The sequence below is a fragment of the Panulirus ornatus genome, chromosome 64 (genome assembly GCF_036320965.1).
Source record: "Panulirus ornatus isolate Po-2019 chromosome 64, ASM3632096v1, whole genome shotgun sequence".
NCBI classification, from domain to species: domain Eukaryota; kingdom Metazoa; phylum Arthropoda; class Malacostraca; order Decapoda; family Palinuridae; genus Panulirus; species Panulirus ornatus.
Window position 1 is genome coordinate 28,462,866 of NC_092287.1, and position 23,473 is coordinate 28,486,338.

Here is a 23,473-nt window from a genome sequence, read left to right on the forward strand (position 1 = left end):
AGGGCATGTGAAGCGTCTGGGGTAAACCATGGAAAGCTGTGTAGGTATATATATTTGCGTGTGTGGACGTATGTATATACATGTGTATAGGGGTGGGTTGGGCCATTTCTTTCATCTGTTTCCTTGCGCTACCTCGCAAACGCGGGAGACAGCAACAAAGCAAAAAAAAAAAAAGAAATTAAAAACTCAAATAATTAGAAATTTTATCTGAAATGGCTTATTCCCCAAGCTATTCAGATGAAAGGGGCCTTAGATGAAGTTGTAGCTGCCACAGGAACCCAAGCACTTTCAGTATCATATTTTAGAATCATCACTCTCTGTTGGATGAAGAGGGGTGATAGGCATGTGAATCATATCATTACCCATCTTTGGTATCAAAGAGGTTTTATCATCAAAGCAATGCAGTATTCTATTAGTATTTCCTCAATTTCTTATTTTAAGCCATACCTTCTCACTCTGCAATGTATTGTGATAAACTGAGGCATACTTAGACATACCCTACCTGAGAGTTATGCAGAATATCCCTTGGGTGATGGGACCACCTCTTGAGAGGACAGTGAATACCAGCCTGGTGCACTGAATTAGATAAAAAAAATTATGATCTAGTGGTATGCACAACAGACATTATCATGAGGGATCAATAGCTGACATCTCCATAAAGTTCACATAAGAATTTAATTGGTTAAAACTATGAGCATCTTTTTCTGTGTCAGAGTTCAGCCCCATAGAAGCCTACAGCAGTTAGAGAAGGAAACATTACCCATTTTCATTTTCTTATAAGCATTTCCTTACCAGTATACTTTTCCGAACTAAATCATGTTAATTTTTGGCAATTTTCCTGCCAGCTCTTGAGACAGAGTGGTGGGTAGGAATTTGCTCTCTGCTTTACTATCCTTTTTCTCACCACAAGTAAGAATATGGCCACAGACATCCTCAGCATGGAGTGTCAGGTTTCCTGTTATTTGTTCTTCTCATGTACTTCCTTGTACACTTCTATGAGGTAAAGTCAGTGTGATCTTTGGTGTCAAAGTCAAATGATTATCATATTTTGTTTGTTTGGACATCCAGCAACCTGCTGTTTCAACTAGCATTCTTTTCCTGAGGATATTCATGGAGGGGAAGACACATGATTTTCTCAGAAAAATTGTTATATTTTTGTAGCACAATCATTTTTAGATGTGTCCAGGAAACATCATTCAGAAATTTTTGGCTTTCAATTTACAGTTGACAGAATTTTTGTGGAGAAATAAGCTTTTCCTTTCTAGGAAAGCCCATGTTTATTTCAAGAATTAATTAGGAATACATAACTGCAGAAACCTTAGGATTATCAGTTGACAGAATGAAGTTTATGAGTCAAAGCTGTCTCAGATATCCTTCTGATCATAGTCAGTAGAATAAGAAAAGTAAAACTGATGAATCGATCATTTGCTATAAGTTTGGATCAAATATTTAGGATTAGAATAAAAAAAAGGATGCAAATCTAACATTTGTCTAGTCTCATTCATGATCTACAAGAGCTTGAAACAGTAGTGGAGTGCAGAGAAAAATTGATAAATATGAGAGGGTTGGTAAGTGCATGATAATGGGAAAATCCCAAAGAAGCTATTCATTTGTATTCAATAAATAATCACTTTATACCAAATAGCTTCTACTTAAGTGAGGTAGCATCAGGAGCAAACACACCATCTCATTTTCACACAACCAAGTCTTAACTCTTATGTAGAATGTAATGAAATCAGAGCCTGCCATCCTTAGCCAAACCCCACTCATAATTGCATGGTTTACCTTGGCCATTTTATATGCCCTAGTTCAGCCCAATGACAGCACATCATTCCCCCCACCTCGTGAACCCACTTCATTATATTCCATGCGCCCTTCTGAATATTCAGAACCCAGTGCCCTAAAGGTTCCTTCTTTCAATCCTTCCATCTCCTTGGTTACCCCAAGAACCTTGCTTCCTCCACTTTTGATCCATGGATTCTCTTAAGACTTTCTCCACTAAATTCCTAAATGTCAGAACTATTTCAACACACCCTAGTCAGCTCTCAGTCAAACTGCTACCATAACTGCACCTTTCTAACAGTATAGATAAGTATTTACTTCATTTGCACCAGTTTATTAATCAAATTAGATATTGTTTAGAATTGCTCCTTATTATTGTTAGCTTTGAATGTTGATTGATTTACATGATCAACCAATCTTGGCATTTCGTTTCCATTTCATTTACATGATCATTCCATATTTGATCAACCTATCTTAGGCATTTTGTTTCCAATATATCCACCCTCTTCTTCTCTTTTGAGTTCAAAGCCCAAGAAACATCATTACAACATCCAAATATACATACCATACATATGTTTTTATTCCTGACAATTCCCTGCTGCAGTGACATGTATAGAAATTTTTACAGCCAAGTTAGTAACATTGAATTTTGTTATGGTTACTATTTCTGAAATACCTTTTTATTTAGTTCTTTTTTGGTTCTGAATTGTTTTCCTTTAATGATGTTCCATCAGATACGTCCCACCCATTCGAAGTAGTGGTGGGGAGCGAACAGTTGACCAGCTACGGACAGTGGTAGAAATTGAGGAAGAGATGATGAAGCAAGAATCCCTTTTAGGGAGTCTTCATGCTCAAGTGGCAGCTGGGAATGTATCAAGAAAGAAGGAAGAGAGATTGTGGGAAGCTCAAAGAATAGTTACACTTTTAAAGGTACATGTAGCTTTTGTAAATTAGTTAAAATTTTAATTCATCTAAAAGTTTAATGTATTTTATAATCATGTTTCATTAGTAGAGATAGAGAAAGTTAAGATTATAATCACATGCAGACACACACAGCTCAGATTATAATCACTTGCAGACACTTACAGGCTGTATTTCTGGGAGTGTTACCAAAAAGTTTAGATGTAATTACAGTATTTACATTTGATAATTGATGAGATTGATTGATTGGACGTATGTATATACATGTGTATGGGGGTGGGTTGGGCCATTTCTTTCGTCTGTTTCCTTGCGCTACCTCACAAACGCGGGAGACAGCGACAAAGCAAAAAAAAAAAAAAAAAAAAATTTGATAACACATTATGGTTGTGTTTATATTTACAAAAATATTTATTTATATTTATTTATCTATTTATTATTACTTTGTCGCTGTCTCCCTTGTTAGCGTGGTAGCGCAAGGAAACAGACAAAAGAATGGCCCAACCCACCCACATACACATGTATATACTTACACGTCCACACACGCACATATACATACCTATACATTTCAACGTATACATATATATACTTACACACAGACATGTACATATATACACATGTACATAACTCATACTTGCTGCCTTTATTCATTCCTGTCGCCACCCCACCTCACATGAAATGACAACCCCCTCCCCCCGCACACGTGCGAGGTAGTGCTAGGAAAAGACAACAAAGGCCACATTCGTTCACACTCAGTCTCTAGCTGTCATGTATAATGCACTGAAACCACAGCTCCCTTTCCACATCCAGGCCCCACAAAACTTTCCATGGTTTACCCCAGATGCTTCACATGCCCTGGTTCAATCCATTGACAGCACATCGACCCCAGTACACCACAACATTCCAGTTCACTCTATTCCTTTCACGCCTTTCACCCTCCTGCATGTTCAGGCCCTGATTGCTCAAAATCTCTTTCACTCCATCCTTCCACCTCCAATTTGGTCTCCCACTTCTCCTCGCTCCCTCCACCTCTGATACATATATCCTTTTTGCCAATTTTTCCTTGCTCATTCTCTCCATGTGAACAAACCATTTCAATACACCCTCTTCTGCTCTTTCAACCACACTCTTTTTATTACCACACATCTCTCTTACCCTTTCATTGCTTACTCGATCAAACCACCTCACACCACATATTGTCCTCAAACATTTCAATTCCAACACATCCACCCTCCTTCGCACAACCATATCAATAGCCTATGCCTTGCAACCATATAACATTGTTGGAACCCCTATTTCTTCAAACATACCCATTTTTGCTTTCCGAGATAATGTTCTTGCCTTCCACACATTCTTCAACGCTCCCAGAACCTTCGCCCCTTCCCCCACCCTGTTACTCACTTCTGCTTCCATGGTTCCATCCGCTGCCAAATCCACTCTCAGATATCTAAAACACTTAACCTCCTCATGTTTTTCTCCATTTAAACTTACCTCCCAATTGACTTGTCCCTCAATCCTACTGTACCTAATAACCTTGCTCTTATTCACATTTACTCTCAGCTTTCTTCTTCCACACACGTTTCCAAACTCAGTCACCAGCTTCTGCAGTTTCTCACCTGAATCAGCCACCAGTGCTGTATCATCAGCGAACAACAACTGACTCACTTCCCAAGCCCTCTCAATCACAACAGACTGGATACTTGCCCCTCTCTCCAAAACTCTTGCATTCGCCTCCCTAACAACCCCATCCATAAACAAATTAAACAACCGTGGAGACATCACGCACCCCTGCTGCAAACCGACATTCACTGATAGGGGAGAAAGAATACTTCCCACGCATTCCCCGCGTGTCGTAGAAAGCAACTAAAGGGGATGGGAGCAGGGGGGCGAGAAACCCTCCCGTCCTTGTATTTTAACTTTCTAAAAAGGGAAACAGAAGGAGTCACACGGGGAGTGCTCATCCTCCTCAAAGGCTCAGATTGGGGTGTCTAAATGTGTGTGGATGTAACCAAGATGAGAAAAAAGGAGAGATAGGTAGTATGTTTAAGGAGAGGAACCTGGATGTTTTGGCTCTGAGTGAAACGAAGCTCAAGGGTAAAGGGGAAGAGTGGTTTGGGAATGTTTTGGGATTAAAGTCAGGGGTTGGTGAAAGGACAAGAGCAAAGGAAGGAGTAGCACTACTCCTGAAACAGGAGTTGTGGGAGTATGTGATAGAATGTAAGAAAGTAAACTCTAGATTGATATGGGTAAAACTGAAAGTTGATTGAGAGAGATGGGTGATTATTGGTGCCCATGCATTTGGTCATGAGAAGAAAGATCATGAAAGGCAAGTGTTTTTGGATTAGCTGAGTGAGTACGTTAGCAGTTTTGATGCACGAGACTGGGTTATAATGATGGGTGATTTGAATGCAAAGGTGAGTAATGTGGCAGTTGAGGGAATAATTTGTACAGGTTTTCAGAAAAGAAGAGAAAATGTTGGAGTGAAGGGAGTGGTGAGAGAAAGTGAGCTTGGGAAGGAGACTTGTGTGAGGAAGTACCAGGAGAGACCGAGTGCAGAATGGAAAAAGGTGAGAGCAGAGGATGTAAGGGGAGTGGGGGAGGAATGGGATGTATTTACGGAAGCAGTGATGGCTTGTGCAAAAGATGCTTGTGGCATGAGAAGTATGGGAGGTGGGCAGATTAGAAAGGGTAGTGAGTGGTGGGATGAAGAAGTAAGATTATCAGTGAAAGAGAAGAGAGAGGCATTTGGATGAGTTTTGCAGGGAAATAGTGCAAATGAGTGGGAGATGTATAAAAGAAAGGCAGGAGGTCAAGAGAAAGGTGCAAGAGGTGAAAAAGAGGGCAAGTGAGATTTGGGGTGAGAGTATCATTAAATTTTAGGGAGAATAAAAAGATGTTTTGGATGGAGGTGAATAAAGTGCATAAGACAAGAGAACTAATGGGAACATCAGTGAAGGGGGCAAATGGGGAGGTAATAACAAGTAGTGGTGATGTGAGAAGGAGATGGAGTGAGTATTTTGAAGGTTTGTTGAATGTGTTAGATGATAGAGTGGCAGATATAGGGTGTTTTGGTCAAGGTGGTTTGCAAAGTGAGAGGGGTAGGGAGAATGATTTGGTAAACAGATAAGAGGTAGTAAAAGCTTAGCGTAAGATGAAAGCTGGCAAGGCAGCGGGTTTAGATGGTATTGCCGTGGAATTTATTGATAAAGGGGTGACTTTGTTGTTGACTGGTCGGTGAGGATATTCAATGTATGTATGGCTCATGGTGAAGTGCCTGAGGATTGGCGGAATGCATGCATAGTGCCATTGTACAAAGGCAAAGGGGATAAAGGTGAGTGTTTAAATCACAGAGGTATAAGTTTGTTGAGTATTCCTGGGAAATTATATGGGAGGGTATTGATTGAGAGGGTGAAGGCATGTATAGAGCATCAGATTGGGGAAGAGCATTGTAGTTTCAGAATTGGTAGAGGATGTGTGGATCAGGTGTTTGCTTTGAAGAATGTATGTGAGAAATACTTAGAAAAGCAAATGGATTTGTATGTAGCATTTATGGATCTGGAGAAGGCATATGATAGAGTTGATAGAGATGCTCTGTGGAAGGTATTAAGAATATATGGTGTGGGAGGCAAGTTGTTAGAAGCAGTTAAAAGTTTTTATCGAGGATGTAAGGCATGTGTACATGGAAGAGAGGAAAGTGATTGGTTCTCAGTGAATGTAGGTTTGTGATGTCTCCATGGTTGTTTAATTTGTTTATGGATGGGGTTGTTAGGGAGGTGAATGCAAGAGTTTTGGAAAGAGGGGCAAGTATGCAGCCTGTTGTGGATGAGAGAGCTTGGGAAGTGAGTTAGTTGTTGTTCATTGATGATACAGTGCTGGTGGCTGATTCGAGTGAGAAACTGCAGAAGCTGGTGACTGAGTTTAGTAAAGTGTGTGAAAGAAGAAAGTTGAGAGTAAATGTGAATAAGAGCAAGGTTATTAGGTATAGTAGGGTTGAGGGACAAGTCAATTGGGAGGTAAGTTGAATGGAGAGAAACTGGAGGAAGTAAAGTATTTTAGGTATCTGGGAGTGGATTTGGCAGCAGATGGAACCATGGAAGCGGAAGTAAATCATAGGGTGGGGGAGGGGGTGAAAGTTCTGGGAGTGTTGAAGAATGTGTGGAAGTCGAGAACATTATCTCGGAAAGCAAAAATGGGTATGTTTGAAGGAATAGTGGTTCCAACAATGTTATATGGTTGCGAGGCATAGGCTATGGATAGAGTTGTGCGCAGGAGGGTGGATGTGCTGGAATTGAGATGTTTGAGGACAATATGTGTTGTGAGGTGGTTTGATCCCTTTCCACATCCAGGCCCCACAAAACTTTCCATGGTGTACCCCAGACACTTCACATGCCCTGGTTCAATCCATTTAGAGCATGTCGACCCCAGTATACCACATCGTTCCAATTCACACTATTCCTTGCACGCCTTTCACCCTCTTGTATGTTCAGGCCCCGATCACTCAAAATCTTTTTTATTCCATCCTTCCACCTCCAGTTTGGTCTCCCACTTCTTCTCGTTCCCTCCACCTCTGACACATATATCCTCTTTGTCAATCTTTCCCCACTCATTCTCTCCATGTGATCAAACCACTTCAATACACCCTTTTTCTGCTCTTTCAACCACACTCTTTTTATTACCACACATCTTTCTTATTTTTTCTCCATTCAAACTTACCTCCCAATTAACTTGTCCCTCAACCCTACTGAACTTAATAATCTTGCTCTTATTCACATTTACTCTCAACTTTCTTCTTTCACACACTTTTCCAAACTCAGTTACCAACTTCTGCAGTTTCTCACCCAAATCAGCCACCACATACATCCACTCATATACACACATATACATTCACACACATACATATCAACATACCCATATTCCAATTATGCTTTCATCATTATTGTCATGGACTGAGGGCTGAGCAGAGTTGTGGGGTCATTAGAATGCTTGGCTGTTTTGGACAGTGTTCATTGTTGTAGTAGTTAATGATTTGAATGAAGACTGATAAAAATTTTCCCCATAGTATTGCTCTGATATTTTTCTTTTTGATTTTCAGAAAATTATGTATAGCTTTTTCTTTTCCAACAGAGAAAATTGAGATCAGCACAGAGAAGAGAGGAAGAAGAGAGGCAAAGAAGAGGGAAAGGTGGTACTAGAAAGGACGAATTGACAGTGGAGCTTGAAAAAGAGTCTACTTCTGAAGATTCTCAGAAAGATGTGGATATAGATAGGGAAGACCTGTCATCTAAAGAAACTGTTTCTGATGATTCAAAGCATGGTAGTGAGAGTGAAAACAGTAGTGGACTTTCAAGAAAAACATCAAAATCTGAAAACAATGTAACAGTAGTGAATATAAGTGTCGATTCTTTAAGTAGTAGTGAAAAAGATAAACAAGGTAGCGAAGAGAGTAGTAGAGATGGCTCTTTTATAACAACTTCAACAGCAGTTCCTCCTTCACACCCACCTACTACAATTCCACCCCTTCCAAAACCAGTGTCAGCAAGACTTGAAAGAAATAAGATTGCTCAAGCCTTACAGAATGATAGCAGAATCGAGCATTCCAGTGAAAAGTATGTCTCACTTGTTACAGATGATGATAGTAGTGTAGATGTTGTTGAAGGGGCAGAAAAAGTAATTGAGGAAACATCAAAGAATATCAGAGTGGAGGAGCAACGTGGACACATTACTGTAATTCAAGTTGGAGGAGCTAGTGGAACAGTAGAAGGACAAAGTTACCCAGGTGTTCCTCTACTTGATGATTCTCAGGTATTGGTTAATCAGCGGCCAGAAATGAAAAGATTAACCATAGAAAAAGTTCCTCTGAGAGAAACACGGAGCTTAGATGATTCAAGAGCGAGAGGTAAGTGGAGTGTAATGTTGAAAAACTCTTATAATGTGATACTTACACATTAGTATTTGGTTGATCTTTAGCATAAAGGAAATGGTAATTTTACGAATACAGATAATCCCTGAGAACACCTAAGCAAACATTTGCTTGGTAAGGGATTAAAATATTGTTTCATCCCCCAAAATAGGGTGTGTCCAAGAGGGTTTACCCTCTTCAACTACCATAGTACTTATGAAGCCAGGTGATTCTTATCCAGTGAGCCCAGTGATCTTACTGTAACCTGCTCAGTTCTGTGACATTATAGCAAGTTGGTGATGTGCTGAGGAGCAGCTAGCAGATCTCATTTACTCACTACTTTCCCCTCATGCACTGTTGACATATTGGTTGTTGTTTTTTAAGTATGGTAGTGGTTTCTTCATGCTCATCTCTGGCCTTCAGAGATTTCAGATATCTGCCTTTTTCTTTTATCTGTCATATGGCATGCTTCATATGTATGTTGTTTTTTGAGATTTATGCGCGAGGAGACACTACTGATTATCAGCTGCCATAGTGTAGCAACAGCTGTAGACCTTTGTTTTGGTTTTTGGCTCATCCTACCTAGTAATCTTTGTTCAGGGTCACATCTTTTTTTTTTGTATTGTATGTTTTGTTTAACATTTTGGAAACTGTATTTTTTTTAAGTAACACAATTGCTTCACCCATCTTAGGGATATAACATCAGGAACAGCTCAACAACTTCATTTGCACTCAGCCAGTCACTTGCTGTCATATGTGATGCACCAGGACAAGAACCTGTTCAGGCAAGCCCTACATACTACTCAAATACCTATATTCATTTATACCCTGATTCAAGTCATTGACATGCTGACCTTTCTTGTACCATATCAGTTCAGCTAATGCTCTCCCATAAATGCCTCTTACTCTTATGAATGAATGTTCAGGCAATGTTATCCAAGTGCCTGTTTCACTCCATCCCTCTGGCTTCATCATGGTCTCCCCCTTCCACTTCTTCCTCCCTTTGTCTTTTGACTCATAGATCTTCTCAGTAAGTCATTCTTTGTTCAACTTTTCATATACCATCCTTCTCCTCTTTCTCCTGTTCTTCCTCCTCCTCTCCATCTCCTATTCTTCCTCCTCCTCCTCCTATTCTTCCTCCTCCTCCTAACATTGTTTCCTATTTTTCGAAAACCAATACAAATCTTCACCCTTTCTCCACAAGACAGTAATCAGACATCCCCCCAGCTGCCCCTTTCAGCACAGTTGCATCCAAAAGTCTTTCTTTTACATGCCTCTTAATTAATATGTAATCGAATAATGCCCACTGACCATGTCTCCCATCCACTAATTTATTATCTCTTTTTTTAAACCAGGTTTTCCCAATCACCACTCCTTTTTCAGCCCAAAACTCCACAAGTTGTTCACCATTTCCATTCACAATACTGAATGCACCATGCATCCCAATTATATCCTCCACTGCTATGTCACTTACTTCCACATTTATATCACCTATCACTAGTACCTGGTCTTTCACATCAAGACTGCTAACACCCACATCTGCTCCCTGAAAACCTGCCTCTCATGATCTTTCTTCTTATGGCCAGCTGTATAAGCACTAATATATACCCATTTCTTGCCATCCACTTTCAATTTTTACTCAAATCAATGTATTTTTTACTTCCTTACACTCTATCACACTCTCCCACTACTCCTGCTACAGGAGTAGTGCTATTCCTTTGTTTGCACTTGTCGTCTCACCAACCCCTGACTGTAATCTTATTTCTAAACCATCCTTCCCCTTTAATCTTGTTTCACTCAGAGCCAGAACATCTATGTTTCTTTCCTCAAACATACTGTCAACCTAACTCTCTTCTCATCTTGGTTACACCCACACACATTTAGAAACCCCAGCCTGAGCCTTTGAAGTGGATGAGCACTCCCTACCTGGCTCCTTCTTCTGCTGCTCCTTTTAGAAATTGAAATACAAAGGGGTTCCGGTCCCTCACTCCCATCCCATTTAGTTGCTTTTACAATGTGTAGGGAATATGGAGGTAGAATTCTTTCTTTCTTCCCAACCCCTCATCTTACAAAAATTTAGTTTTTTTCTGTATTTTATTGTTTATAACTGATTTTTTCCACTTCTCAGTACACTCCCATGAAACACACTTCATCCTATAGCTCCATTAGTTTAGCTGTAAAGATAGCTGCTGAGAAGTAATGCTGGTAATTGCAGGTGACAGTGAGTACCTAGCTCTATTAACCCAGGAAGCTATAGTTAATGCACACCACGAGGAACTGCTATCCATGAAGCATGATCTGATGCGCAAGCTGCAAGCCGAACGTGCTGAAATCACAAGATTGAGAGAGGAAATACAGGAGATGCAGACACTTTATGGTTACAGGTAAAGCATAAATTCATGTACTATTTTTCTGCTTAAGACACTGTAGTTCCTGATGTATAGAATAACACTGTCTTTATCTGTGTTTGGACCATCCATTTTTTTCAGATGTTTTTATATTTTGGCAAGAAAATATTTGTTGAATACAAGTTAAAAAGTCAGATGTACAGAGTTCTCTGAAAATTAGATTAATAGTCTTTTCATCTATGATGTTCTTAGACTAGAAATACCAACATTTGCAAGTGATTGCTGTAAGGATGATTTATTTAGAGGCAGCCTGGGGTCAGAAGAGGTCATGTATTGTAATGAATCGTAAAGATTTTTTGAAGGAATGGGCATTGGCCTACACATGGTTGGTTAGACTGCATTTTTGGACTACCAGAAGGCATTTAACTCTCCTGCACAGAAAGCTATTGAGAAGGCTAGTTCTCAAGCAAGCATGAGAATTTGCATTCTTTAGTAGACCGCAAATTATCAGAACAGAAGGAAACAAAAGATACTTTTTTCAGACTGGATTGAGGTAACTAGTATCATCCCACAGTGTTCACTCATGGGGAAGTTGTTATTCCTAATATAAGTAAATTCTTGACAAAAGACTTAAATCATACCTTGGTTTATTTGTAGAAGATGCTAAATTCATAAGAGAAGAGGAAGGTGTCTGGGAATATGATTGCTACAAAGACTCACATTACAAGTCTGAAATGGACTTGAAGTTGAGATAGTACCTAGTGTATCTATCTATCTATATCTTTAATGCCCATTTCCTCTGGGAACTTTCATCAAGGGGTGGCCACAGCAAAAGTCTACACCTATCCTGCCCTTTCATGCCTCCCTTGCATTTACCATCAATGCATTCCTCCCCTCATTTCTGTCCCTCTAGTATTCTTTCACTCTGTTTCCCCATGATGCAAGTGGTCTTCCTCTCACACCAACCCCTTTATTTGTACTATCATACACTCTCCTTGTAAACTTCCCATCTCACATTCTGTCCACATACCCAAACCACCTCATAGTATTATGTTTCACCCACTCTACCTCTCCACAATTCATTCCCTTTGCATTCCTTGCTACACCATGTCTCTCATACAACCCATCATTACTTTCTTCATTCCATCTAGCCATATTACATAACTCATTTTCACTGCCAGGATATTTGCCCTATGTGACTCATCCTGTGTCCAAGTTTCAGCTTCATAGATGAGGGTCAGGAGGACTTTGCTGTCCCGTAATCCTTTGTTCTTTTGCATCACTGTATCAAGAGATCCAATGACTCTTCTACCCAATACTGCCCTCTCCATTATCTTGCCTTCCATATTACCAAACTTACCCAAGATGCGTCCCAAATATTTAAATTCTATCACCTCTTCCGGTCTTTCTCCCCCATATCTGTAACACACTTTAGTACACTTTCTTCTTTTATTCCATAGGGCTTAGCACTGTCTGTACTTTCATTCTGTTTTCTTTCCAACACCTTCGCTGTACCTTTACCTCCAATTGCCTCTGCTTACACACATCATTAAATGCATAACCTTTTGCAACTCCACACTCTTAGCAAGCAACATGGTATCATCCACAAACAGTGTTGTCACAAGCCACCATATCTCACCACCACACTCCAAATCTATACCCTTTTTTCCTAGTTTTGATGAGCAGTTATTCAGAATTAACAAAGGGGATAGGGGAGAAAGAATACTTCCCACGTATTCCCCACGTTTCGTAGAAGGCGACCTAAGGGGGCAGGAGCAAGGGGCTGGAAACCTCCCTTCTTGTATATAAATTTCTAAAATGGATTTGTATATAGCATTTATGGATCTGGAGAAGGCATATGATAGAGTTGATAGAGATGCTCTGTGGAAGGTATTAAGAATATATGGTGTGGGAGGCAAGTTGTTAGAAGCAGTGAAAAGTTTTTATCGAGGATGTAAGGCATGTGTACGTGTAGGAAGAGAGGAAAGTGATTGGTTCTCAGTGAATGTAGGTTTGCGGCAGGGGTGTGTGATGTCTCCATGGTTGTTTAATTTGTTTATGGATGGGGTTGTTAGGGAGGTGAATGCAAGAGTTTTGGAAAGAGGGGCAAGTATGAAGTCTGTTGGGGATGAGAGAGCTTGGGAAGTGAGTCAGTTGTTGTTCGCTGATGATACAGCGCTGGTGGCTGATTCATGTGAGAAACTGCAGAAGCTGGTGACTGAGTTTGGTAAAGTGTGTGAAAGAAGAAAGTTAAGAGTAAATGTGAATAAGAGCAAGGTTATTAGGTACAGTAGGGTTGAGGGTCAAGTCAATTGGGAGGTGAGTTTGAATGGAGAAAAACTGGAGGAAGTGAAGTGTTGTAGATATCTGGGAGTGGATCTGGCAGCGGATGGAACCATGGAAGCGGAAGTGGATCATAGGGTGGGGAAGGGGGCGAAAATTCTGGGAGCCTTGAAGAATGTGTGGAAGTCGAGAACATTATCTCGGAAAGCAAAAATGGGTATGTTTGAAGGAATAGTGGTTCCAACAATGTTGTATGGTTGCGAGGCGTGGGCTATGGATAGAGTTGTGCGCAGGAGGATGGATGTGCTGGAAATGAGATGTTTGAGGACAATGTGTGGTGTGAGGTGGTTTGATCGAGTAAGTAACGTAAGGGTAAGAGAGATGTGTGGAAATAAAAAGAGCGTGGTTGAGAGAGCAGAAGAGGGTGTTTTGAAATGGTTTGGGCACATGGAGAGAATGAGTGAGGAAAGATTGACCAAGAGGATATATGTGTCGGAGGTGGAGGGAACGAGGAGAAGAGGGAGACCAAATTGGAGGTGGAAAGATGGAGTGAAGAAGATTTTGTGTGATCGGGGCCTGAACTTGCAGGAGGATGAAAGGAGGGCAAGGAATAGAGTGAATTGGAGCGATGTGGTATACCGGGGTTGACGTGCTGTCAGTGGATTGAATCGGGGCATGTGAAGCGTCTGGGGTAAACCATGGAAAGCTGTGTAGGTATGTATATTTGCGTGTGTGGACGTATGTATATACATGTGTATGGGGGTGGGTTGGGCCATTTCTTTCGTCTGTTTCCTTGCGCTACCTCGCAAATGTGGGAGACAGCGACAAAGCAAAAAAAAAGGGGGGGGGGGAACAGAAGGAGTCATGCAGGGAGTGCTCATCCTCCTCAAAGGCTCAGATTGGGGTGTCTAAATGTGTGTGAATGTAACCAAGATGAGAAAAAAGGAGAGATAGGCCGTATGTTTGAGGAAAGGAACCTGAATGTTTTGGCTCTGAGTGAAACAAAGCTCTAGGGGAAAGGGGAAGAGTGGTTTGGGAATGTCTTAGTAGTAAAGTCAGAGGTTGGTGAGAGGACAAGAGCCAAGGAAGGAGTAGCACTCCTCCTGTAGCAGGAGTTGTGGGAATATGTGATAAGAGTGTAAGAAAGTAAACTCTAGATTGATATGGGTAAAACTGAAAGTGGATGGAGAGAGATGGGTGATTCTTGGTGCCCAGGCACTTGGTCATGAGAAGAAAGATCATGAGAGGCAAGTGTTTTGGGAGCAGCTGGATGAATGTGTTAGCAGCTTTGATCCACAAGACTGGATTATAATGATGGGTGATTTGAATGTAAAGGTGAGTAATGTGGCAGTTGGAGGTATAATTGGGGTACATGGGGTGTTCAGTGTTGTAAATGGAAATAGTGAAGAGCTTGTGGATTTGTGTGCTGATAAAGAACTGGTGACTGGGAATATCTGGTTTAAGAAGAGAGATATACATTAGTATATCTATGTGAGTAGGAGAGCTGGCCAGAAGGTGTTATTGGATTACGTGCTAATTGATAGGTGTGTGAAAGAGAGACTTTTGGAAGTTAATGTGCTGAAAGGGGCAGCTGGAGGGATGTCTGATCATTATCTTGTGGCGGCAAAGGTGAAGATTTATAGAGGTTTCAGAAAAGAAGAGAGAATGTTAGTGAGAAGAGAGGGGTGAGAGGAAGTGAGCTTGGAAAGGAGGCTTGTGTGAGGAAGTACCAGGAGAGAATGAGTGCAGAATGGAAAAAGGTGAGAGCAGATGACGTAAGGGGAGTGGGGATGAATGGGATGTATTTAGGGAAGCAGTGTTGGCTTTTGCAAAAGATGCATGTGGCATGAGAAAGGTGGGAGGTGTGCAGATTAGAAAGGGTAGTGAGTGGTGGGATGAAGAAGTAAGGTTATTAGTGAAAGAGAAGAAAGAGGTGTTTGGACAATTTTTTGCAGGGAAGTAGTGGAAATGACTGGGAGATGCATAAAAGAATGCGGCAGGAGGTCAAGAGAAAGGTGCAAGAGGTGAAAGAGAGGGCAAATGAGAGTATCATTAAATTTTAGGGAGAATAAAGAGATGTTTTGGATGGAGGTAAATGAAGTGTGTAAGACAAGAGAACAAATGGGAACATTGGTGAAGGGGGCAAATGGGGAGGTAATAACAAGTAGTGATGAAGTGAGGAGATGGAGTGAGTATTTTGAAGGTTTGTTGAATAAGTTTGATGATAGAGTGGCAGATATAAGGTGTTTTGGTCGGGATGCTGTGCAAAGTGAGAGGGTCAGGGAGAATGATTTGGTAAACAGAGAAAAGGTAGTGAAAGCTTTGTGGAAGATGAAAGCCTGTAAAGCGGTGGGTTTACATGCTATTGCAGTGGAATTTATTAAAAAGGGGATGACTGTGTTGACTGGTTAGTAAGGATGTTCAATGTATGTATGGATCATGGTGAAGTGCCTGAGGATTGGTGGAATGCATGCATAGTGCCATTGTACAAAGGCAAAGGGAATAAAGGTGAGTGCTTAAATTACAGAGGCATAAGTTTGTTGAGTATTCCTGGGAAATTACATGGAAGGGTATTGATTTAGAGTGTAAAGGCATGTACAGAGCATCAGATTGGGGAAGAGCAGTGTGGTTTTAGAAGTGGTAGAGGATGTAAGGCTCAGTTGTTTCCTTTGAGAAATGTATCTGAAAAATACTTAGAAAAACAGATGGATTTTTATTTAGCATTTATGGATATGGAGAAGGCATATGATAGGCTTGATAGAGATGCTTTGTGAAAGGGATTAAGAGTATATGGTGTGGGAGGTGTGTTGCTAGAAGCAGTGAAAAGTTTTTACCAAGGATGTAAGGCATGTGTACATGTAGGAAGAGAGGAAAGTGATTAGTTCCCAGTGAATGTTGGTTTGTGGCAGGAGTGTGTGATGTCTCCATGGTTGTTTGATTTGTTTATGGATGGGGTGGTTAGGGAGGTGAATGCAAGAGTTTGGGAGAGAGGGGCAAGTATGCAGTCTGTTGTGGATGAGAGAGCTTGGGAAGTGAGTCAGTTGTTGTTTGCTGATGATACAGCGCTGGTGGCTGATTTGGATGAGAAACTGCAGATGCTGGTGACTGAGTTTGGTAAAGTATGTGAAAGAAGAAAGCTGAGAGTAAATGTGAATAAGAGCAAGGTTATTAGATTCAGTAGGTTTGAGGGACAAATTAAGTGGGAGGTAAGTTTGAATGGAGAAAAATTAGAGGAAGGGAAATGTTTTAGATATCTTGGAGTGGATTTGGATGAGAAACTGCAGAAGCTGGTGACTGAGTTTGGTAAAGTGTGTGAAAGAAGAAAGCTGAGAGTAAATGTGAATAAGAGCAAGGTTATTAGATTCAGTAGGTTTGAGGGACAAATTAAGTGGGAGGTAAGTTTGAATGGAGAAAAATTGGAGGAAGTGAAGTGTTTTAGATATCTTGGAGTGGATTTGGATGAGAAACTGCAGAAGCTGGTGACTGAGTTTGGTAAAGTGTGTGAAAGAAGAAAGCTGAGAGTAAATGTGAATAAGAGCAAGGTTATTAGATTCAGTGGGTTTGAGGGACAAATTAAGTGGGAGGTAAGTTTGAATGGAGAAAAATTGGAGGAAGTGAAGTGTTTTAGATATCTTGCAGTGGATTTAGCAGCGGATGAAACCATGGAAGCAGAAGTGAGTCACAGGGTGGGGGAGGGGGGCAAAGGTTCTGGGAGTGTTGAAGCATGTGTGGAAGGCGAGAATGTTAGCTCGAAGAGCAAAAATGGGTGTGTTTGAAGGAATAGTGGTTCCAACAATGTTATAGGGATGCGAGGCATGGGCTTTAGATAGGGTTGTTCGGAGGAGGATGGATGTGTTGGAAATGAAATGTTTGAGGACAATATGCAGTGTGAGGTGGTTTGATCGAGTAAGTAATGAAAGGGTAAGAGAGATGTGTGGTAATAGAAAGAGTGCGGCGATGAGAGCAGAAGAGGGTGTATTGAAATGGTTTGGTCACTTGCAGAAAACGAGTGAGGAGAGGTTGACAAAGAAGATATATGTGTCAGAGTTGGAGGGAATGAGGAGAAGTGGGAGACTAAATCGGATGTGGAAAGATGGAGTGAAAAAGATTTTGAGCAATCAAGGCCTGAACATACAAGAGGATGAAAGGCATGCAGGGAATAGTGTGAATTAGAATGATGTGTTATACCGGGGTCAACGTGCTGTCAATGGATTGAACCAGGGCATGTGAAGCATCTGGGGTAAACCATGGAAAGTTTTTTTGGGACTGAATGTGGGAAGGGAGATGTGATTTCAGTGCATTACACATGACAGCTAGAGACTGAGTGTGAACGAATATGGCCTTTGTTGTCTTTTCCTAGTGCTACCTCATGCACAAGCAGGGGTAGGGGGTTGTTATTTCGTGTGTGGCAGGGTGGCGATGGAAATGGATGAAGGCAGCAAGTGTGGATGTGTATATGTGTTCATATGTATATGTCTGTGTATGTATATATATCTGTATGTTGAAATGTATAAGTACATATATGTGCATGTGTGGGTGTTTATGTATGTATATGTGTATGTGGGTGGGTTGGTCCATTCTTTCCTCTGTTTCCTTGTGCTACCTTGCTAACGTGGGAGACAGTGACTTCGTATAATATGAAAATATGTATATGTATATATATTTTGAAATGTATATGTATGTATATATGTGTCAGAGGTGGAAGGAATGAGGAGAAGTGGGAGACCAAATTGGAGGTGGAAAGATGGAGTGAAAAAGATTTTGAGTGTTTGGGGCCTGAACGTGCAGGAGGGTGAAAGGCGGGCAAGGAATAGAGTGAATTGGATCGATGTGGTATACCGGGGTCGAGGTGCTGTCAGTGGATTGAATCAGGGCATGTGAAGCATCTGGGGTAAACCATGGAAAGTTCTGTGGGGCCTGGATATGGAAAGGGAGCTGTGGTTTCGGGCATTATTGCATGACAGCTAGAGACTGAGTGTGAACGAATGGGGCCATTGTTGTCTTTTCCTAGCACTACCTCACACACATGAGGGGGAGGGGGATGTTATTCCATGTGTGGCGAGGTGGCAATGGGAATAAATAAAGGCAGACAGTATGAATTATGTATTTATTTATTGATTATACTTTGTTGCTGTCTCCTGCGTTAGTGAGGTAGCGCAAGGAAACAGACAAAAGAATGGCCCAACCCACCCACATACACATGTATATACATGTCCAAACACACACATATACATACCTATATGTTTCAACGTATACATATATATATATATATATATATATATATATATATATATATATATTTTTTTTTTTTTTTTTTTTTTATACTTTGTCGCTGTCTCCCGCGTTTGCGAGGTAGCGCAAAGGAAACAGACGAAAGAAATGGCCCAACCCCCCCCATACACATGTACATACACACGTCCACACACGCAAATATACATACCTACACAGCTTTCCATGGTTTACCCCAGACGCTTCACATGCCTTGATTTAATCCACTGACAGCACGTCAACCCCTGTATACCACATCGCTCCAATTCACTCTATTCCTTGCCCTCCTTTCACCCTCCTGCATGTTCAGGCCCCGATCACACAAAATCCTTTTCACTCCATCTTTCCACCTCCAATTTGGTCTCCCTCTTCTCCTCGTTCCCTCCACCTCCGACACATATATCCTCTTGGTCAATCTTTCCTCACTCATTCTCTCCATGTGCCCAAACCATTTCAAAACACCCTCTTCTGCTCTCTCAACCACGCTCTTTTTATTTCCACACATCTCTCTTACCCTTACGTTACTTACTCGATCAAACCACCTCACACCACACATTGTCCTCAAACATCTCATTTCCAGCACATCCATCCTCCTACGCACAACTCTATCCATAGCCCACGCCTCGCAACCATACAACATTGTTGGAACTACTATTCCTTCAAACATACCCATTTTTGCTTTCCGGGATAATGTTCTCGACTTCCACACATTTTTCAAGGCTCCCAAAATTTTCGCCCCCTCCCCCACCCTATGATCCACTTCCGCTTCCATGGTTCCATCCGCTGACAGATCCACTCCCAGATATCTAAAACACTTCACTTCCTCCAGCCTCTCACCATTCAAACTCACCTCCCAATTGACTTGACCCTCAACCCTACTGTACCTAATAACCTTGCTCTTATTGACATTTACTCTTAACTTTCTTCTTCCACACACTTTACCAAACTCCGTCACCAGCTTCTGCAGTTTCTCACATGAATCCGCCACCAGCGCTGTATCATCAGCGAACAACAACTGACTCACTTCCCAAGCTCTCTCATCCCCAACAGACTTCATACTTGCCCCTCTTTCCAAAACTCTTGCATTTACCTCCCTAACAACCCCATCCATAAACAAATTAAACAACCATGGAGACATCACACACCCCTGCCGCAAACCTACATTCACTGAGAACCAATCACTTTCCTCTCTTCCTACACGTACACATGCCTTACATCCTCGATAAAAACTTTTCACTGCTTCTAACAACTTTCCTCCCACACCATATATTCTTAATACCTTCCACAGAGCATCTCTATCAACTCTATCATATGCCTTCTCCAGATCCATAAATGCTACATACAAATCCATTTGCTTTTCTAAGTATTTCTCACATACATTCTTCAAAGCAAACACCTGATCCACACATCCTCTACCACTTCTGAAACCACACTGCTCTTCCCCAATCTGATGCTCTGTACATGCCTTCACCCTCTCAATCAATACCCTCCCATATAATTTACCAGGAATACTCAACAAACTTATACCTCTGTAATTTGAGCACTCACTCTTATCCCCTTTGCCTTTGTACAATGGCACTATGCAAGCATTCCGCCAATCCTCAGGCACCTCACCATGAGTCATACATACATTAAATAACCTTACCAACCAGTCAACAATACAGTCACCCCCTTTTTTAATAAATTCCACTGCAATACCATCCAAACCTGCTGCCTTGCCGGCTTTCATCTTCCGCAAAGCTTTTACTACCTCTTCTCTGTTTACCAAATCATTTTCCCTAACCCTCTCACTTTGCACACCACCTCGACCCAAACACCCTATATCTGCCACTCTGTCATCAGACACATTCAACAAACCTTCAAAATACTCATTCCATCTCCTTCTCACATCACCACTACTTGTTATCACCTCCCCATTTACGCCCTTCACTGAAGTTCCCATTTGCTCCCTTGTCTTACGCACCCTATTTACCTCCTTCCAGAACATCTTTTTATTCTCCCTAAAATTTACTGATAGTCTCTCACCCCAACTCTCATTAGCCCTTTTTTTCACCTCTTGCACCTTTCTCTTGACCTCCTGTCTCTTTCTTTTATACTTCTCCCACTCAATTGCATTTTTTCCCTGCAAAAATCGTCCAAATGCCTCTCTCTTCTCTTTCACTAATACTCTTACTTCTTCATCCCACCACTCACTACCCTTTCTAAACAGCCCACCTCCCACTCTTCTCATGCCACAAGCATCTTTTGCGCAATCCATCACTGATTCCCTAAATACATCCCATTCCTCCCCCACTCCCCTTACTTCCATTGTTCTCACCTTTTTCCATTCTGTACACAGTCTCTCCTGATACTTCTTCACACAGGTCTCCTTCCCAAGCTCACTTACTCTCACCACCTTCTTCACCCCAACATTCACTCTTCTTTTCTGAAAACCCATACTAATCTTCACCTTAGCCTCCACAAGATAATGATCAGACATCCCTCCAGTTGCACCTCTCAGCACATTGACATCCAAAAGTCTCTCTTTCGCACGCCTGTCCATTAACACGTAATCCAATAACGCTCTCTGGCCATCTCTCCTACTTACATAAGTATACTTATGTATATCTCGCTTTTTAAACCAGGTATTCCCGATCATCAGTCCTTTTTCAGCACATAAATCTACAAGCTCTTCACCATTTCCATATATATATATATATATATATATATATATATATATATATATATATATATATATATATATACATACACACACACACAGACATATACATATATACACATGTACATAATTCACAGTCCCCCCCCCCCACTCACTCACATCGCCACCCCGCCACACACGAAACAACAACCCCCCCTCCCCGCATGTGCGCGAGGCAGCGTTAGGAAAAGACAACAAAGGCCACACTTGTCCACACTCAGTCTCCAGCTGTCATGTACAATGCACTGAGACCACAGCTCCTCTTCCACATTCAGGCCCCAGAGATCCCTCCATGGTTCACCCCACATGCTTCACATGCTCAGGCTCAATCCATTGACAGCACGCCGCCCCGGTACACCACATCGCTCCAACCCACTCCATTCCCCTCACGCCCCCCACCCTCCCGCATGCCCAGGCCCTGACCACCCAAAACACCCTCCACTCCATCCCTCCACCCCCAACCTGGTCCCCCACCCCTCCCCGCTCCCTCCACCCCTAACACACACATCCCCGGGACAATCTCCCCCCACTCACCCTCTCCATGCGACCATGAATTATGTACATGTGTATATATGTATATGTCTGTGTGTGTATATATATGTGTACATTGAGATGTATAGGTATGTATATTTGCGTGTGTGGATGTGTATGTATATACTTTTGTATGGTGGTGGGTTGGGCCATTTCTTTCATCTGTTTCCTTGTGCTACCTCGCAAACGCGGGAGACAGCAACAAAGCAAAATGATAATAATGATAATAATAAATGATAATAATTTTTTTTTTTTTTTTTTTTCATACTATTCGCCATTTCCCGCATTAGCGAGGTAGCGCTAAGAACAGAGGACTGGGCCTTTGAGGGAATATCCTCACCTGGCCCCCTTCTCTGTTCCTTCTTTTGGGAAAAAAAAAATAAAATAAATAAAAAAAAAAAAAAAAAAAAAAAAAAAACGAGAGGGGAGGAATTCCAGCACCCCGCTCCCTTCCCTTTTAATGATAATGATAATAATAATAATATGTATGTATGTGTGCATGTGTGGGCATTTATGTATATACATGTGTATGTGGGTGGGTTGGGCCATTCCTCATCTGTTTCCTTGTGCTACCTTATCATTAATGCGGGAGACAGCGATTAAGTATTATGAAAAATAAGATAAATAAAACATAAAGATTGTACAGAAGGTGGTGAAATATTTGCATGGCATTATAATTGTGGATGAATAGAACGACCCATATCAAGGAATGCAAACAACATAGTAAATTTGAAAAGACTGTGGTAGAAAAAAAGAAGTTTACAAGACAGGGCCTCAAAAGATTAGAATTCTTTCCCTGTAATGTATAAGCAGGTAATTACAAATTCTTATTTCTGTCCACACATACATATGAACATGAACACAAAAGAAGATAGGGATATAATGTGGAGAAAAAGAAGATAGGGATATACTGTGGAGAAGATAAGAAATGAAAACATGATAGAGAGATATACTCTGGAGGAGGTAGAGGCAGCTTTTTAAAGGTATAAATGGCTTAACCAGTTCTGAAGCTCTTCAGTCATGGGACCTGGCAATACATTCCTTGAAAACACTCCTTCCTTTAACACATTCAAACTTCATATCTGACTGAAATCAATTCAGATATGATACTTATAGAGCAAAGCATTCCTTAATTCAGTGGAAGTATGACAGACTCATGTTTTTCTACTCATAGATCTTTCTAGTTGTCAGCCAAAACTATCTCTTAACAATTTCTGTCATACTACCTTCCCTTCAGTTTTCCATTCCAATGACAGTATAACTGTGCCATCTGATGACAAAGGAACTTCTTTGGCTATGTAGGTGAAATAAACAGTGAAACACATAGCAACAGCTCACTTGACGTCAAGCCAGTTCTGCACTTTCAAAGCAGTACAATATTCTGAGACATCTTGAGAACTAATACATATTTATTATCAGAGTAATAGTTATGGATGAAGTATACTTCTGAAATGATTTTTTTTCATTGTATTATGAATATCTTTGAATGTGCAACTTTAAATACGTTTTTATGCAACTTGAAAAACTAAGGTGAACAAGGAGTCTGCACAGATTTTGACAGACCATGTGAAATGTTCAGAAATCATTGGGAGAGGGATTAGTGTCAAGAAAGGGCAAAAGCTCAAGTGTGTAAAGCTTATCTCAGAGTATCTCAGAAAGGATCAGGGAAAAGCACCAAACTACAGACTAATGCTGTATCCTAAACAACCATAGTGTGAAAGATACTGGAAAAGAATAATAAGGAAA

The 23,473-nt window shown here is 41.1% G+C and overlaps 1 protein-coding gene across 9 annotated transcripts in view; it reads left to right on the plus strand.

The window, feature by feature from the left end:
• The window catches only part of LOC139746355 (ralA-binding protein 1-like), a 248,109-nt gene that overhangs the window by 190,371 nt on the left and 34,265 nt on the right, over nucleotides 1–23,473 (plus strand). For all 9 annotated transcript variants that reach the window (XM_071657532.1, XM_071657536.1, XM_071657534.1 and 6 more), the window contains 3 exons: nucleotides 2,517–2,712; nucleotides 7,825–8,596; nucleotides 10,815–10,983. In XM_071657532.1, coding sequence (XP_071513633.1) covers nucleotides 2,517–2,712; nucleotides 7,825–8,596; nucleotides 10,815–10,983 — 1,137 coding nt within the window. The remainder of the gene's footprint in view (nucleotides 1–2,516; nucleotides 2,713–7,824; nucleotides 8,597–10,814; nucleotides 10,984–23,473) is intronic.